The following is a 19,101-nucleotide window of genomic DNA, read 5'->3' as shown; positions in this document are numbered from 1 at the left end:
TCAATCTCTTTTTCTAAGTCTGCTGCTGATATATGGAAAAGATACATTAATTTTTATATATTGACCTTGGGTCTCTCTTTTTTCCCCTTGAGTTTCATGAAAACACTGCTCCACTTATCTGGCTTCGTGTACCGATGTTCAGAAGTCTAACAGCAACCTGATTTTTTTCCTTTGTGACTTTGTCGTTTTGCCTGGGGACCCAGTAGGAAGCTTCGTAAGGCAATTGCTCCCTCACATTCCAGTGATCTCCAGACATACTTTCACACACTCAAACCTGCCATCCTAATTACTGTCATCATTTTCTGACCCACAGGTCTCTAATATCCATGTACTTCCTAACTGTCTTCTTGTTTTCCAACCTTGACTTGACCACTGGCTTTTTAGTAACTCTAGGGATTTAACTTGATTTCATCTCGATAGCTTTTTTTTTTTTTTTTTTTGGCGGTATGAGGGCCTCTCACTGTTGTGGCCTCCCCCGTTGCGGAGCACAGGCTCCGGACGTGCAGGCTTAGCGGCCATGGCTCACGGGCCCAGCCGCTCCGCGGCATGTGGGATCTCCCAGGACCAGGGCACAAACCCGTGTCCCCTGCATCGGCAGGCGGACTCTCAACCACTGCGCCACCAGGGAAGCACTTGATAGCTGGTTTTTATTCAAGGTTTGCCTTGCATCTTCTAGTTCTGGTTTATCTACTCCTTTTCTGATGATCAAAATAGCTGAGTGATATTCTACTTTAGTTTTACTGTGTCTGAATGTAACAGCTGAGACTGTAATCCAAGAAGGTAAGTTTCACAACCTAGTACTACCTGTTGTCTGGAAAATTATGCTGTCAACAATATATTGATTTTTTTAAGTCTTTATTGAATTTGTTACAATATTGCTTCTGTTTCATGGTTTTTTGGTTTTTTTGGCTGCGAGGCATGTGGGATCCTAGCTCTGCCACCAGGGATCAAACCTGCACCCCCTGCATTCACAGGGGAAGTCTTAACCACTGGACTACCAGGGAAGTCCCCAACAATATAATTTAAAATGTTTAAAGAAAGAGAAAAACAGTGGCTGTGATAGTAGCAAAGGGGAGTTGATTGGCAGAGTGCCAACGCTGAGGTCTCTTTTGATACTATTTGGTTTGGAGCCTTAAAACGACATTGATACAAATATCTTCTTTTTTAATAGTTAAGAAATAAAAGAGGAAGTTTTAAATAATGGTAGAACTTTTGAGGGAAAAAAGGCCAGGAAACCTCTGAAAAAGTCTATTCATTAGAGAGAAAACCTAAGTGCACACCAGTTTTAATGAAGCCTTTGCGGGGGAGGGTGGCGCAGAAATGGTTTTCAGGGGACTTCCCCGGTGGTCCAGTGGTAAAGAATCCACCTTCCAAAGCAGAGGACGCGGGTCGTCACATGCCGCAGGGCAACTAAGCCCGTGTGCCAGAACTACTGAGCCTGCGTGCCACAACTAGAGAGCCCATGTGCTGCAAACTACAGAGCCCACGCACTCTGGAGCCCTCACCCCACAACTAGAAAGAGAAAACCCGCATACCACAATTAGAGAGAAGCCCATGCACTGCAACAAAGATCCCTCGTGCTGCAACTAAGACCCGATGCAGCCAAAAATAAATAAATAAAAATTTAAAAAGAAATGCCTTTCTAAAAATGTAGGCTATAAACAGAGGGTTAATAGGGATAATGAAGTGAAAATCAATACCAAAGGTAGTTCAAAATTGATAATAGAAAATGAGAGATAATAGAACAAATAAACGGACCTTTAGGTCAGAAGACCTAAAGATAGTATCTCAGAAGAAAGGCTAGTGACCTTTTTTAGACAATTCTTCTGAATATATTTTTCAAATATTATTCTAACTTCTGTGTAGGGAATGATGAAGATTCCCTGATCGGAAGCATAAACTTGTCCAATTAGCTAGGCAGTGAAAAGCTGGTGTTAGGCCATACTTTGTAACTTTCTAAACTGCTAATAGTGTTAGTCATCCTAATGGTACTAATTGCTAACTGTCTAGGTTGTAGCCCAAACAGCGTTTTGCAAGTCACTTGCTTAAAACTCAGGATGCATTTTCTTATAGAGATTAGACACAAGGTTAGGCCCTAATGACCACAGAAGCTCAATAAATCCACTCTGTACTTGAAATATAATGCAAATGACATTATTAACCCTAACCATCAGGTGTAAGGAGGTATGTAATGTGCTTAATGTCCTACCTAGGACTATAGTCTCCCATCTGGGATCTTGGCATACAAGAGACTGCCTGAGACATGGTCTCCTGGAGGGAAGGAGTGGGTCATGTGGTTGGATTGGTTGGGAGGGGTAAGAACAGGCTTAGAGCTCCAGAGGGTTAGGGTCTCCCAGAGGTTGATTCTGGACATAATTGTACATTCCAGGCCAAACATCTAATTACTGTCTTTATATTTCTAATAGTTTAGGCACCCCAGGAGAAACAACAATTTCCTACACATAACTTCTTCTTTTTTTTTTTTTTGCTTGAGAAAGATGACTTCTGTTTAGCTGTTTTAGCTCAGTAACTTTTGGTGTTGCCCGGGTAGTTCTTACCTGTACTTCAGCTTGCCTTTCTCTTTTGACATTAAGTAGCTGTTTTTGAAGAGATTTTATCTTTTTTCTTCCATTTTTCTCCCTAGGAGAAATAAGAATAATTTGTGTTTAGAGTAGTGCTTCTCAAACTTTAGTGTGCACAGGGTTCGCCTAGAAGCTAAGAAAGGGATTCCTGGGCTCTACCCCAGAGATTCTCATTCATTTGGTCTGGGTTGGGGGCCCTGGAATTTGTTTCTCTACCAAGTTCCCAGGTGATGCTAATGGTGCTGGTCCATGGAGCAAACTTTCAGTAACACTTTAAAAAAAGACTGTGTTATATCTAAAATAGCTGCTGCTGAGAAAAGGCTAAGAGGAGGAAGAGGAAGAGGAAAAAGAAGACTCCTTTCTATTCTGAGCACTTCTCAATAACCTTATGTGGTAGTCTTTATCATTACCCCTATTTTACAGATGAGGAAAATGCATGTAGAATGCTGAGGTAACTTGCTGTGGAGGACATGAGAATGTTCCTCACCGACCTCCAACTACAGGCAATGTAAGCAAGTAAGGGTCCCAGCTCTAGGCTCTGAACTCCTTCACTGTGTGTGCTAGAACAAGAGAAGCCACTGCAATGAGAAGCCCGTGCACTGCAATGAAGAGTAGCTCCTGCTCAACGCAACTAGAGAAAGCCGTGAGCAGCAATGAAGACCCAACGCAGTCAAAAATAAATAACTAAAATAAATAAATTTATAAAAAAAGAAAGCATGAACTTAACTAGAATCTTGAGATTGTCGTTGCCAAAACAAAGCATAGATTATGCACTACCCATTTATAGTACATATATTGTACTTTATATATTGTAGACACAGATAACTGAAGCCCAGAAATTGAGTTATGTTACCAGCAGAACTAGGAATAAAACCCAAATTTCTGACTTCTAGTTATCTTCATTCAAAAGCAAAAATATGATTTGCTTTAGAAATCTAAGACTTCCAGTAAGAATTTTATAGAATTTTAAAATGCAGCAAAGCAAATAAAACTAAAATTACTCTGACCTGGCAATGATATTATAGAAATGCATTTTGTTTTCCCTCTCTTTGCCCAAAGCTTTCAGGAGACTGGTGAAAGTGCCTGAATCTTGCAACTCCTGCATGGTTTCTGTAATTACATCACTGAAAAATTGCCTGTAAGGAGAAACAAAAAAGATGAATCAATAAATTTCCCTACATTCCCAAAGGGCTACAGAAATCACACAAGTTAAGACCCAGAAGGAACATCATAACTAAGTTATGGAATTATTCTTGGAATGCAAAAATAGTTTAGTATTAGAAAATCTACTAATGGAATTCATCACATTGATAAAGACAAAAGGAGAAAAAAGCCATATGATCATCACATCATTTAAAAACAAACAACAGGGACTTCCCTGGTGGCGCAGTGGTTAAGAATCTGCCTGCCAATGCAGGGGACACAGGTTTGAGCCCTGGTCTGGGAAGATTCCACATGCTGCAGAGCAACTAAGCCCATGCGCCACAACTACTGAGCCTGCACTCTAGAGCCCACGAGCCACAACTACTGAGCCCACATGCCACAGCTACTGAAGCCTGCGTACCTAGAGCCTGTGCTCCACAAGGAGAAGCCACCGCAATGAGAAGCCCATGCACTGCAACAAAGAGTAGCCCCTGCTCACCACAACTAGAGAAAGACGGTGTGCAGCAACAAAGACCCAACACAGCCAAAAATAAATAAATAAATAAATTTATTAAATAAATAAATGAGAATAATGATAGCAACTTTGAAACATTAATGTAAGGATTAGCAGGAAGGTTCAGCCAAATGCTTGACACAAATTGGTAGCTATTGTGGTACTTTATCCATTAGTAAGAGACAGACACTCTCAAAGTAGCCAAATTTTAAACTGCTTTAATCCTGAGGGTTTCTTAAAAGCAGTCTCAATTTCCATTGTCTCATTATTCAGTTTTTTGCTGTCAACTGGCTTGCTGACAAAGAAGCCTGTTAAGTTAAAAGAGGGTATAACCTTACGGTAAGAATTTTTGGTAAATAAGGGTATGTAGCAATTACCCAGAGCCATTAGCCAAATCCAGCCTGTAGTCTATTTTTGAAAATAAGTTTTATTGGAATACAGCGTTGCCCGTTTGTTTACATATCATCTATGGCTGCTTTCATGGGATAACAGCAGAGTTGAGTGGTTTCAACAGAGAGTTTATGTCCTGCAAAACCAAAAATATTTACTATTTGTCCCCTTACAGAAAAACTTGCTGACCCCTGCTTTAGGCCCTCACCAGAAGGCTTCTCATGGCGGTGGCTTCTCTTGTTGTGGAGCACGGGCTCTTGGAGCGCGGGCTTCAGTAGCTGTGGCACACGGGCTCAGTAGTTGTGGCTTGCAGGCTTAGTTGCTCCGCGGCATGTAGGATCTTCCCAGACCAGGGCTCGAACCTAGGTCCCCTGCACTGGCAGGCAGATTCCTAACCACTGCGCCACCAGGGAAGCCCCATTATTCTCATTTTTAAAAACTGTAAACAAAGGCTCAATAACTTGCCCAACCATACAGCCACCATACTTTCAACTGTACCACACTTGCCCTAGGTAGTCTGGCTAATCCTATTATCTGCAGTCACTCGGATACAATGACCAACCCATAAAAGAAGAGAGCAGTGAGCCACCCCTGACCCACTCTTCAGCCATCTAGAAATACATTATCACATTTCCAAATATGCTATCGTTCCTTACCTATCAATCTGAATTTTCTTCAGCGTCTCTGTATTCATTATGATCTGCCTTGTAGGTTTTTTGAAGATAAGATCTTGCACTTTGTTAAACTGGCCTCCTTGTCTGATTTCTGGTAACTTGGGCTCTTCTTTATGTACAAATGGACCGGATATTTTTGAGGGTTTTGAGACCAGTGAAAGTTTTTCTAAGCTTTTTCCTTCTAAATTTATTTCTTTGTTATTCTTCTAAAAGCAATAAATGATGTTTCACGTTAAGACAGATTTTTAAAACATAAAGAAACAATGCTATATGAGGGCCTCTGCCTACATTTTGAACCTCTTATAATATTACCACCAGAAAATTACTCTTTTCTTCAGCCACATCAAACTACATGCTCTGCTGTTTTGTGTCCTCCTGACTTTATACAACGTTCCCACTCTCTGTCATTCCCCAACCTGGTAAACTTTATGACCAAAGGTAAAGTTCTCTGTGAAACATCTCTATTAGCAGACATTTACCATTTGTAATTATTTGTATAAATATCTCCATTAGATTGTAAATTCTATGAGGGAAGGGACAGTGTCTTAGAGATCTTGGTGCACCTCAAATTCTTTTTCGAACAAGATTGGATATTAAATAAATGTGGCCATCTTTATAATCCCCTTGTTTAGAAGAATGTCTACAGTACAGTAAAGACTCAAATGTTCACTGAACACATGAATTTTAAATACAGTTGTCCCTTGGTATCTGTAGAGGACAGATACCCCCCGCCCCTCAAGGAGACCAAAATTCAGATGCTGATGGCCCTTATATAAAATGGCATAGTATTTGTTTATAACCTATGCACATCCTCTCATGTACTTTAAATCATCTCTAGGTTACTTATAATAACTAATACAATGTAAATACTATGTAATAGCTGCCAGCACACAGCAAATTCAAGTTTTGCTTTTTGGAACTTTCTGGAATTTTTTTCTGAATATTTTCGATCCATGGTTGCTTGAATCCGCAGATGTGGAACCCGCGGATATGGAGGGCCCACTGTATAAAGAATGAAAGGAGAATCATACCAAAGAGTAGGAGTTGATAGTATATTTAGTGGTGTGATACAGATTTCGAAGTTCATGTGGGGAATTTTCAAACCCAAACTTGAATACTAAGGGATAAGCATTACCATAGGAACAGGATATGTCTTTCAATTGATGATTCCTATTTAATCTGTGGCTAAAATCTTGAGCCAATGGGAAGCCATATAACACAGCAATTATGCTGTGCATATGGACTCTGAAACCAGACTTCCTTGTTTAAATCCTGGCCCTATGTTACTTTAAACAGATAAACCACATTGACTTTAGGCAACTATTTAACATCTCTATGCCTCCATCTTCCCATTGATAAAATAGGGATAATAATAGTACTTGCCCTCCAGTAGTTATTATGAGGATGGAAGGATGGAAGGAAGGAAGGAAGGAAGGAAGGAAGAAAGGAAGGGAGGGAGGGAGGGAGGGAGGGAAGAGAGAAATAAGAGAGAAAGGGAGAAAGAAAAAGAAAGAAAGAAAAGAAAGAAAGAAACAAAGAAAGTATTTAGAACAGTACACAGAACTATGCAAGTTCAGCATTTGATATGATTACTTAAATTCTTGTGCTGATCCTATGCACAGAAGAGTTTCATATGTATATTGATACTTAAAAGCCTAGGTCTGGGCTTCCCTGGTGGCACAGTGGTTGAGAGTCCGCCTGCTGATGCAGGGGACACGGGTTCGTGCCCCGATCCGTGAAGATCCCACATGCCATGGAGCGGCTGGGCCCGTGAGCCCTGGCTGCTGAGCCTGTGCGTCTGGAGCCTGTGCTCCGCAACGGGAGAGGCCACAACAGTGAGAGGCCTGCGTACCGCAAAAAAAAAAAAAGCCTAGGTTTTCCTTAGCTAAACTTCAATTAGACCAGAAATGTTAAAAAAAGAAAAAGAAAAAACTATCCATAAAAGTTAATAAACACAGACTCAACAGCATTTTTCCTTATATCAACCATAAGCAAAGATTCAGATCTGAGGAAAACATTTGTAGGCAAGTACAAAACAAAATGCTGCCTTAAATAAGAATTAAATTTTAAAATACTCCTTTAAATTAAAATTTATATGACTGACTACAAAGAGAACAGACGCCATAGAATTTCAACAGTTAAACTGAAACTTATCTGTACATAAGGAAAATGTTAAGTATGTGGATGGTTATTACTCTAGATTTTGTCTAGGGAGGGAATGGGAAATGTAAGGCCTGGAAAGTTTGTTTTTTCTGATCATCCTAACCATTGTTCCTCTACCTTTGTGCTTGGGCATCTGGAAAAGGAAGCAAACGTGTTAAACAGCTTGATGTACTGATTACCAGAAATAAATATGAATTTTCAGAAGAGAACTTAAAGGAACTAGCTAAATATTCTGGTCCATTCACTTCCTTGTACAGTAGGGTATTAGATCCTAAGGGAAAAGATAAGAAAAACAGTATTCCGGGCAAGGGAGCTCTTTCCAAACTTTGGACCAATTACTCCCACTTCTGGTAGAACTTGGTACATTAGTATATTTTTCATCATTCCATTCCATGATTCTAATGAATGAAAAACTCTTTGGAAATATCTTTAGCTATAAAAATGGTTGTGAAAGAGGGATAATGCTAACTAAACTTTCATCCCAGGGTTGTTATTGTAAGGCTCAACAATGTGAAGCTTTTGGAGAAAGAAAGCATTCACATTCATACTAAGGTTTTTAATTATATATCCTATGCCCTATAGGGCAATGGTACTATAAAAATTTATGAGTTAGAACAACTATAGTACTATAAAGTAAAAAAACAAAAAGTTATTTTAAGGGTCACAATTTTTAAAAGTTATAGAACTAACATTGTGAAAGGGGCTTTTAAGCTGCTATTAATCAGAATAAGAGTACAAACCATTACTCTTTATACTTCTATAAAATCATAAGTAGGGCCTCTGTTAAGTCAGAAAATTTTGTGGGTGAAGATCATAAACCAGAATAAAACTGCAAAAGTTTTGTTCTTTTGTTTACTGGAGTGGTGACCACTACTGAATGTTGTTTATAAATTTGGGTTTTTCCTTCTCTGTTGAGTTTCTATGATGGAAAATTACCCTTTTTTAAAGGCTGACAGTAAATATCATTGATAAAACTTTATCTTGTTAACTGAATATCTTCCCTCTTTATTTTTGATTCTTACTGAAGGAGACAATAGAAAGGAAACACTAGTCTCTTTTGTACTATTTGTTAACTAATTTAATTTAAGAATTAGACTCATTTTAAATAAGCATTGAAAGGCTTAGTTCTTGGGTTTCCAATATCTTTGCTTTTCATAAGTTAATAAGGAAACTAATTCCTATAATACCCATTAATGTCTTAAAAGTACCTCAAAACTCATAGAATGTTAGTATTAGAAGGGATCATTTAGTTAAAACTCCATCACACTACTGAAGCCCGCGTGCCTAGAGCCTGTGCTCCACAAGAGAAGCCACTGCAATGAGAAGCCCATGCACTGCAACAAAAAATAGCCCCTGCTTGCTGCTGGCTGCAACTAGAGAAAGCCCACTCACAGCAACGAAGATCCAACACAGCCAAAAAATAAATAAAATTAAAAAAAAACTCTATCACAATTTACAAATGAGAAAACTAAGACCAAGAAAGCGAAATGAATTGCCCATAGCACACAATTAAACAATAAAGGTCCCCAACTCCAAATCCAGTGTTCTATTAAAATTTTGTATAAACTTTTATAAAAGCTGTATAAACCCAGGTTATACATATAATAATAATAATAACTTTAAAATCATAAGGGCCAGGCTTCCCTGGTGGTGCAGTGGTTAAGAATCCGCCAGCCAATGCAGGGGACACAGGTTTGAGCCCTGGTCCGGGAAGATCCCACATGCCACGGAGCAGCAAAGCCCGTGCACCACAACTGCTGAGCCTGCGCTCTAGAGCCCGCAAGCCACAACTACTGAGCCCGCGTGCCACAACTACTGAAGCACGCACGCCTGGAGCCCATGCTCCGCAACAAGAGAAGCCACCTCAATGAAAAGCCCACGCACTACAACGAAGAGTAGCCACCGCTTGCCGCAGCTAGAGAAAGCCTGCGCGCAGCAACAAAGACCCAATACAGCCAAAAATAAATAAAAATAAAATCAATTTAAAATCGTAAGGGGCAATTAAAGGGAAATTTAATTTTCTAGTCAAATACATATGGACTTCTTTTCTGTTAGACATGAAAATCAATTTACCCTCTCATTTTTATAGCAATTTTCATTTATCATAGAATCAGAAATAAGAATATATTCTGTACAAATTATATAATGTAATTTTGTTAAACGTAATAAATATGTATTTGTATTTATAAATTGTTTCTATTTTATATCTACAACCCAAGTTATTAAAACTTATAAGAGCTTAAGAATTCATAAAGATTTTGCTCACTACCAAGCTGAGTTTTTTGATAACTCAGTGGTTCTTTGAGGAGGAGTCCATAACATCATTGAAAATGTAATGGCTGACACAATGATGTGGCTGGATATTTAAAAAGGCAGATTGCAAGATATTTAGCAATAACAAAGTCATTTTAGATGAAAGCAATATTGACAGGGTCCAGTTGAATTTCCTCCCTCTAGTGTTCAGTTAGCTTTTAGCAGCTGAGAAATACAAGATAGGTAAGACAACACAATTACTTGTTCCATCTCCTCAGTATATATATTGTATTTATACTGATTTCTCTATAGGCCTTTTAGAATAATGCCAATATATTGGAAGAAAAGGATATTCTGATTGGTAATGTACCTTGAGCTATGTCTATTTCACTCCATTAATTGAGAGTACATATCTCAGATAATTACTGTAGCCCTTTATCTGATATGAAGGTGCTATTTCCCAAGTTAAATTGAATGGCATAGGTACTGACAATGATGGAGAAATAAAAAGAAAAGAAAGCAAAAATTAAGTAATGCTGAATGTATATACCACGCTGATACTTTTTCTTTTTTCATACTGAACTGGCATGATATAGTTTAGAATAGAGAGCTGGTCTGTGGTGTCCTCCAGAACTGCAGAGATCCTCAGTACATCTAGAAAGGAGAGTGGCTCCATGACTTCTGGGATGATTTCTACGGCTGTTTCTTTGGCTGTTTCTTCATTTTCTTCTACAGCAGTAGGTGGTTCACCTGTCACTGACACTCTCACCTCAGAATGCCAGATTTTTGGAGGAAGATTTGAGGCTTCCAGCTGACCTCTAAGAATGGAGGAAAAAATAAGTCAGCCACCAAATGTTTAAAAATTACTTAAACTCAGAAGCAGAGGCAGCATGTAGATTGGCTCCTACAAAGTCCATTTTGTCATATAATATAACCAAGATAATGAACAAAAGTAGTTTGCAGATGATTCTGCTAAATACCTGCCAGTAACATTCTGACCTTCCAAAGAAAAGCAACTTACTGGTTAATAAAGGTATGTAGCCTGGGCTATTTGGCTATGCTTAACCAATTTGAACTTGGGCTAAAATAAACTTTTTTCTAGCAACATCTTTAGATGCCAACCAAAACTGTCTCATGGTTAGTGAAAAATAGAACGTAGTAGCCATTCTCCAAGATGGACCATATGATTCTCACCTTCTTGTACTCTTGCCCTTTGGTAGTCTTCCCCACATTGAATAGGACTAACCTATGTAACCAAAAGAATATTGTGGTTTCCAAGGCTAGGTGAATTTGAGACATTAAAGCTTCTCCATTATTCTCTCATATCTCTCACTCTGTGGGGATCCAGATGCCTTGTCACAAGGACACTTAAGGAGCCCTGTGAAAAGGTTCATGAGGGTGAGGAACTAAGGCCTCTTGCCAACAGCCAGCATCAACTTGCCAGCTCTGTAAGTGAGCCATCTTGGAAGTGGATCCTCTAACCCCAGTCAACTCTTCAGATGATTGGCCAACTTTGACTTATGAGAAATCCCCAGGCAGAACCATACAGCTAAGCTGCTCCCAAATTCTTAAACCATCCAACCAAGCCACGCCTAAATTCCTGACCCACAGAAATTGTGTGAAATAATAAATGTTTATATTTTAAATCACTAAGCTTTGGGGTAATTTGTTACACAGCCATAGGTAAACAATACATGGAAATTTAACATAAGGCATTTCATATATATATATTTTTTTATATATATACATATGAATATATAATAAATTGGAATTTGGAACATACTCTTCCATTCTTCTTGAGTTAGTTTTGTTAACCTCCTTGGTACATTTATAATCTCACAAAAATGCAGTCACCTAAAGTGGGAAGAAAACATTGAGATTAGTTTAAGGGAATGTTGAATGACATTTAAGTTATTTCTATACTCTTCCATTAAGAGGAAAAGAATTACAAGTGCTGTGGCTTATCTCCCCTTTTGGCTTAGCAGAGCAGTCCCGGAGATGGAAGAACCACTGCCACCGTGTGGCACAGGTGTATTAAGTGGTCAGCTTAATTACTGGCAGATAAATATAATCTTCGAGTTTCTTAAGGTAAATTAGTGTCCAGCATGGCTTTTGTATGTTTTTTAATTATATTCTGAGTATTAATTGGTAATCTTTATATAACAAATTTACTTTTCTGTTATTCTGATTACTAAAATATTTAATTTGATGGCTCCATTTCCCTGATCTGCCAGATTAACAGAATTCATTGCACCCAGACTTAGAAAAACAACTGAGATCACACTTAGAAAAACTATATTTATCCTGAAAATCAGTTTAACACTGCTGTTAAGATGTTACCCTTCCTCAGTAAACCAAAGTCCTTTCTGCTTAAATAAGCTTTACAATGAGAACACCCTATGGAGATTCTTGCTCTATACTGAATGAATAATGAATGGTAAGTTTCCAGTGTGATTTTGTCCACAGTAAAGTGATCCTGAGGAGGGCAGTTACAAGTATGTCTCATGCAACAAACATCTTATATGCAAAAATTAAAGAATCTTTATGTAAACTGAAAAAAAGATACTCCAAACTAGCCAAATTTTCTGGTTCAAGGACAGTCTTAGGAGGAAATAGCATGGTGTTAAGATTTTGGTTTTTTGCTGTGTTGTTGTTTCTTTATTTTTCCATTTTTTAGGCCTGGGGCATAGGTAAGTGTGCCTCACATAGGTAAGATGGGACTATGCTTATGTAGAATCCAGTGCTTTCGTTCTGTTATGGCTTCTCATTCCTCAATACTAGAAACTCAGGAGTCATTTCTGCTTCCTTCCTGCCATCCTGACGTCAGCATTCCCCCAATTCAAACCACCATGAGGTCCTGTGGATTTTACCTTCAATTTCCATCTCCCCCAACACCATGCTGAATATAGCTGTTGTTTCTTGCCTGAACTACTCTAACAGCTTCCAAATTTTTAAAAATTAATTATTTTTGGCTGCATTGGGTCTTTCTCTAGTTGCAGAGAGCAGGGGCTAGTTTTCGTTGCAGTGTGCGGGCTTCTCATTGCAGTGGCTTCTCTTGTTGCAGAGCATGGGCTCTAGGCGCACGGGCTTCAGTTGTTGTGGTGTGCAGGCTCACTAGTTGCGGCGCACGGGCTTAGTTGCTCTGCGGCATGTGGGATCTTCCCAGACCAGGGCTCGAACCCGTGTCCCCTACATTGGCAGGCCGATCTTAACCACTGCGCCACCAGGGAAGCCCCACAGCTTCCAAATTAAAAGTGATCTTTTTGAAATGAAGAACTCATCTTTTAAAGTTGAAAATCTCATCATGTCTCTCCTTAGAACCCTTCAATGGTTTCTCACTAACTTGGGGAAAAAAGTAAAATTCTTAACTTGGACCATAGGGCCTGCATGATCTGGGCTCCTCTGTTCCTCTCCAGATCCATCTGGCACTGCCCTTTTATTGCTCTCATGGCTCCAGCTTCAGTGGGCTTCTTTCTCCTATGGAATCATGCTCCCTTCCAACTCAGGGTCTTTGCATATGCTATTCTTTCAAGTTGAACGACTCTTCCCCTCACCTCTTCACCACTGGTCCATCAGGTACCAGCTTAAATCAGTGGCATATTTCTAGGTATCTGCCATTTGCCCCATCTGGAGCCAATCTCCAGAGAGAAAATTTTTTCTCACATTACCTTCTAATGTGCCATATATTTTACTCGCTCATTGTCTTGCTCCGCCTACTAGGATGTAAGCTCCATGAGGGCAGAGCTTTCTGTTGTTCTGTTTACTGCAGTCTCCTCCGAGCCAAGAACAAAATTTCGTACATGGTAGTCAGTCATTCAACAAACTGCTGACAAAAGGAATGAATCCATAGGGCAACACATAAATGTGCAATAGTTAGGAAATGTAAATTTTTCACGTCCACTAAGCTATCCCATTCTAGTCTACGAATATTTACTGAAGACCTATGGCACGTGACCACGGTGCTGCGCGCCGCCAGAGTTTGGCAGCTGAATGACTTCTCCTTAAAAGGCAACAAAGCCTTTTCAGGACAGTGCTGTTCACCCTCGGAGTCAAAATGAAGACTGGCGGTAAGAACTTAAGTCATTTCTGGAAAGAGATAAAGGAGTAGAAGGAGGAAAGGAGTAAGGGGGTGGTGGGGGACAAAAGATAAAGAGAAGGAAGAGCTCTCTTCTCCTGCCTTTGTGTTCGCAGTCTTTCTCTTCCTGGCTAGGATCCGAGAGTTTCCGTTCGCCCTACTGCTATGTGGTAAGAAGGAAAGATACCCACTTGCTGGCGAATCAAATCTGGGGTATTCGAGGCGGGGGTAGTCCTCCAGTCGGGCTTCACTTTTCCCGCTACAGCACCCGACGCCGCCGGAACCAAGCTAAGGTGTTTCTATGGCAACGCAGAGCTTTGGAGGACCTGTTCTTCTTCTTTAGCTGGCTACCATTTTGCCTCCCTCTGTTCCAAAGTATATAGTACATGTTGCAGTTTACAAAGATAAAAGGACTTAGGGAAAGAATTGTACGAGTGCTCTTGAACGTGGCTTATTTCAGTCAGAAGACGATTTCTGAAGCTTATTTTTTTGGCGGTGGCGGGAGATACCTAAATGGGGGGGCGGGGCGGAGAGGTGTTTACCCACGAGGCCACGCGGCGGGGCCTTCTGTTTCTTTTTCAGCCATCTTGGACCCTGTGGAGGTGTGTGGCGTTTACGCGGCTGAACTTTGGGGGCAAATAAGTGGGGTCGGCTCGGCTATATGCTTCTCATGAGATGCTGGTGCGGCTCCGAGGCTCTACCAGCTGATGATTTCTATGGATTCCAGCAACAGGGAGGACAGGATGGAGGAGATACGGGACTGATGGTGCTGGTCCCCTGACCTCCGAGAATGGGTGCTCCGGTAACGAGTTGCTTGCGGTCCCTAGCGGAGTAAAATATAAAATAGATGCATTTTGTCTGGCAGCAGTGGCACTTTTAGGCAGGGTTCTTTGTTCATTTACTCCCACCTCAAACCTGGCTTTGCCTGTTTACTGTGTCTTTCCTTAGCTTTTCTTTCCCATTCAGTGTTTAAAAGTCTTGTTCTCTGCGTGCTTCTCTGGCTCCTTGATCTTTTTTTTTCCCATGATCGTGGCGTGAACTTTATTAAGGCTTTCTTTTGGGGTTTCTAGGAGTTACTTCCTGTAGTGTACTGTCTTGCTACTTTAGGTTTTGTCTTCCTTTTGGAATTTCCTTAGTTATCAGGTATTCTCTGAGTTTGGGGCGCTATTCCAGAGGAGACTAGGTGGGAAACGCGCGTTGCAAGATTTTAAACTGATTTATTTTTGTTTTAAGGCCTGCTGGGAACAGGACTTCTAAAACGACAAATATGTCTGGAAGGTATGCGTTTTAAATATCATTGCTTTGTACTTGTAGTTTATTAGGCGTGAGCCTACATGTGAGTTTAAAACTGGTGGGGAAAAATTTTAGATGTTTGCTATATAGGTAACTTCTAGGTGGTTGTCATTACAAGCCAAATCATACGTGTGGTTTGTTGAAGTTAAGCGAGATCTTTTAACAGCTTACGATTAACAGTATATTTTGTCTTAGGCTGTGGTCCAAGGCCATTTTTGCTGGCTATAAGCGGGGTCTACGGAACCAGAGGGAGCACACAGCTCTCCTGAAAATTGAAGGTGTATATGCTCGAGATGAAACTGAATTCTATCTAGGCAAGAGATGTGCTTACGTGTACAAAGCAAAGAAGTAAGTTGATAGTATTGTGCTTTTTGAGTTTTCACTTGATTGGTCTCGTTTGAAGTTAGTTAAGTAAATGGTACTGTTGTGGTTTCTACTTTGGGAGTTCAAGGAAATTCATGGTTAGTGTTGAATATAGGTGTCTTCTGCACTTAGAAAAATTACAGCTATTGTTTTAAGGAAGGCGTCAGGTCCTTGTATTATGATCTTAAGGTTTTATAGAGCATTTTTCATATCGCTTAATTCATTTTGTTGATCTCTTGGAGTTACAATTTTTATAGATGTTTAAAGATGTTATCTCTAGAGCATTGGTTCTTAAACCCATTCCAGATCAATTAAAATCTCTGGGATAGAGGTGGGGGCGGGGGTGGAAGCAATGGGTGGACTATTGTGTATTTAAATTGTTTTTTAAAAGATCTTTGGGAACATGTTTTCATCTCCCCCATCCCCCTTTCCTCCTGCAACCAGAGTGATCCTTTAAATTTTTAAATTTTTTTCCCACGCGTGGTTTGCAGGATCTTAGTTCCCTGACCAGGGATTGAACCCGGGCCCTTGGCAGTGAAAGCGTGGAGTCTTAATCACTGGACCACCAGGGATTTCCCAATCCTTTAAAATTATAAGTCAAATCATCTGTACATTGCTCAAATTCCAACTCTTCCCCATCTCATTTAGTAAAAGCTAAAGTCATTAAGGAGCTTCTAAGACCGTATGCATTCAGGGCTCCCTCTGTCCTCTCTTAACCCAGCTAGGATTCATCTCTTGGCATCGTTTGCCTTTCCACAAGCCAGGGACACACCCTCAGTTTTTAACACAAGCTGTTCCCTTACCTTCGAGTCTTTTTTCTGGTGTTAGCTTCTTAGTAAGCCCTTCCCTGGCTATTTAAAATTAAAAACAAGTTCCTCTCTCCCTACACTCAAAATGTCCTCACATTTCTTGTCCCCCCCTTCCCTGCCCCCTCCGCATATTACAGCTATTACCGTTTAAGCTAGGGTTGAGGGCGACTGGTCTAGAAGTCACCTTGATTTTGTACCACACTGTACTGGTTGTCTGGGTTCTCATGCCTTTTTAAATCTTTTAAAATCAGCAACACAGTAACTCCTGGTGGAAAACCTAACAAAACCAGAGTAATCTGGGGAAAGATAACTCGTGCTCATGGAAACAGTGGCATGGTTCGTGCCAAATTCCGAAGCAACCTTCCTGCTAAGGCCATTGGACACAGAATCCGTGTGGTAAGTACATTATTAGCAATGTGGCACCTTTTGAATCAAACTAAGCTCACGGTGTTTGGCTTTGACTACTAAGGACTATTGTGATTATAAAATGTCACCAATAGATCATGCTGTAAAATTAGGGGCTACTGTGTAAATGTATTATGGAACATTTTCTTGGCATTGTAAGAAAAGTGAAGGCAAAGGGTTCAAATGGATTGTGCCTAGATTTCAGGTAATTGCTAAAGCTGCCTGGGGGTGGTGGGGAATAGCACAGTTGACCTTTGAACAACGCAGACGTTAGGGGCACTGTGAGAAATCCACGTACAACTTTACAGTTGGCCTCTTCATCTGTGGATCGTCAGCTGCGGATTGTGCAGTATGTATTTACTGAAAAAAAATCTGGGTATATAAGTGGACCCGCACAGTTCAAACTTGTGTTGTTCGAGGGTCACCTATTTAAATGAACAATTTTATGGCAAATATATTTATTGGGCTCTGAAGTAATTGCTAGAAAATAAAAATTCAACATGCCTTTTCCTGCCATAATTAATATTTCCGATCTCTTCATCATGACAGTCTTGTTCAAATAGGTATTAGTTTTATTTTATAGAGGAAAACCAATGCTCATGTCCCAGGACTTCAACTCCAGATTCTGTGATATTTTTAACAGGATAGCTCCTGTTTTCTTCGGTTAGGATCTATTTTTATTTTATTTTATTTTATTTTATTTTATTTTATTTTATTTTATTTTATTTTATTTTATTTTGCGGTACGCGGGCCTCTCACTGTTGTGGCCTCTCCCTTTGCGGAGCACAGGCTCCGGACGCGCAGGCTCAGCGGCCATGGCTCACGGGCCTCGCCGCTCCGCGGTATGTGGGATCTTCCCGGACTGGGGCACGAACCCGTGTCCCCTGCATCGGCAGGCGGACTTTCAACCACTGCGCCACCAGGGAAGCCCTAGGATCTATTTTTAATAGACATGGCTACATCCTTGGGGTCACAAGGTACTTTTGAACCCTGCTGAGCAGTTGAGATTTCTTATCAGAGGAGGTTTTTACTATCGTTAGAGGAAGCAAAATTAAATGGACTCTCAGGTTCCCAGTACTGGTTCTTAAAGAATGTTCACCTAGAAACTGAAGGCTCTAAAAATTTAGTTCCCTTCCCAGTAGGCTATAAGTCATTGGGTGCCTTTCAGAGATGGGTAATGGGACAATGGGAGATTTATTCATGTTGTGGTATTCAATAACTGTTTGTATATAACATGCACTTAATGACATTATGTTCTTTCCCCTCCCCACCAGATGCTGTACCCTTCAAGGATTTAAACTTACTGAAAAGTAAATAAATAAAAGTGTGGATTTGTTCCCTTGTATTTTTGTTAACACGGCTTAAAAAATTCTTTGCCCTGAATTCAGTTGCGAAGTGCTTAAATGGTGGTGGTTATCGGGCATTTTCAGAGTATACCGGAGCCCAGAGAATATGGCAATTACAGAGATTTAGACAACAGGAGGGTTTTGATGAGGATAGGATGTATTTTAATATAAGACCTTAAATGTTGGGGGGAAGGTTACAAATAAGCTTTATTTGGGGACGGTGGAAAGGAGTATCTTGGAAGGTTTACAGTGATGGAATGCTGGAACCTAGCCTATGAAAAGTTTTTGGACAAGTGGAGGTACCCACAGGAAGGGTAGAAGTCAGTTTTTAGCCAGTATTGATATACACCATGAAATTTTTCCAGATTTCCACATCAAATGGATCTATAACTTTTCCCCTTATTTCAGCTGTGGTACTGGTAACTACCTCCCTCATTAAATTGAAAGAAACTGAAAATATCTTACCTTCCTAACGTACCTTGTAGTAGCATGCACTTGCTTAATATAGATTGGTTGGGAAACTTGGGGCTTAAAAATGGTAGTTGGGAGAAATTTGAGGATTATATTGATGGTATTTGGCAGCTCATTTAGATGAGATATCCTTGGGATTTGTGACTGGACAAAGCATCCAGTATATAACACTTGACTGGGAATAATGTGTAAGTTGAATGTGTCCCTAAATTGCCACATACCTTAAAAAATCTTGGTGGGGGGTGGTCAGGATTGCCTGGACAGGGTTGCTGTCCTTTACTCCATGTTTTAATAGTAAAGTGCAGGATTGAGACGTTTTGGCATGATACAAAGGCAACTAAGCAGGGCTGCAGAATATTTTAAATCTCAGAATGTGCTGAATACAAGTTTGAACCAAGGCATCAGTTCGAGTATGGTGGATTTAGGTGTTTGATGCAGTAGCAGGTACTCCTTTTATTAACCAACAGATCTTGACATTCCACTGAAAATACCAACAGAAAACTGGGAGTTTACCAAACAGCACCCCTTTTAACAGATTTTAATTGTATTTGTTTTCTCTAAGAAGCAGATTCTAAAAAATGATTAGCATGAAGGCGCGCAGCAGTTCTACGGTTTGCTTA

General features: G+C 40.1%; 2 protein-coding genes across 2 annotated transcripts in view; one reads left to right on the top strand and one right to left on the bottom strand.

Moving 5' to 3' along the window:
- The window catches only part of IQCG (IQ motif containing G), a 41,365-nt gene extending 27,315 nt beyond the window's left edge, over window positions 1-14,050 (bottom strand). Inside the window, exons 1-6 of the mRNA XM_029214603.1 lie at window positions 13,982-14,050; window positions 11,503-11,573; window positions 10,270-10,537; window positions 5,286-5,509; window positions 3,590-3,718; window positions 2,559-2,640 (exon numbers count right to left, since the gene is read on the bottom strand). Coding sequence (XP_029070436.1) covers window positions 2,559-2,640; window positions 3,590-3,718; window positions 5,286-5,509; window positions 10,270-10,537; window positions 11,503-11,510 — 711 coding nt within the window. The 5' untranslated portion in view covers window positions 11,511-11,573; window positions 13,982-14,050. The remainder of the gene's footprint in view (window positions 1-2,558; window positions 2,641-3,589; window positions 3,719-5,285; window positions 5,510-10,269; window positions 10,538-11,502; window positions 11,574-13,981) is intronic.
- A 323-nt stretch (window positions 14,051-14,373) lies between these two features.
- RPL35A (ribosomal protein L35a) lies at window positions 14,374-18,009 on the top strand. Its single transcript, XM_029215559.1, has 5 exons — window positions 14,374-14,396; window positions 15,028-15,072; window positions 15,283-15,435; window positions 16,511-16,655; window positions 17,939-18,009. Exons 2-5 carry the CDS (start codon window positions 15,062-15,064, stop codon window positions 17,960-17,962), a joined length of 333 nt encoding a protein of 110 aa, XP_029071392.1. The 5' UTR covers window positions 14,374-14,396; window positions 15,028-15,061; the 3' UTR covers window positions 17,963-18,009.
- The last annotated feature ends 1,092 nt before the right edge of the window (window positions 18,010-19,101 follow it).

The sequence above is a fragment of the Monodon monoceros genome, unplaced genomic scaffold, assembly GCF_005190385.1.
Source record: "Monodon monoceros isolate NGI ecotype Baffin Bay Population unplaced genomic scaffold, NGI_Narwhal_1 Super_Scaffold_11, whole genome shotgun sequence".
Lineage (NCBI taxonomy): Eukaryota > Metazoa > Chordata > Mammalia > Artiodactyla > Monodontidae > Monodon > Monodon monoceros.
The sequence above is the reverse complement of the archived record's forward strand: the minus strand, read 5'-3'. Positions and strand labels throughout refer to the sequence as shown.

Bases quoted from the DNA above. Each gene is read 5' to 3' on its own strand.
- RPL35A (XM_029215559.1), top strand. The intron at 15,436-16,510 runs GTAAGTTGATAG...TTTTAAAATCAG, and splicing joins TACGTGTACAAAGCAAAGAA to CAACACAGTAACTCCTGGTG. The intron at 16,656-17,938 runs GTAAGTACATTA...CCTCCCCACCAG, and splicing joins TTGGACACAGAATCCGTGTG to ATGCTGTACCCTTCAAGGAT.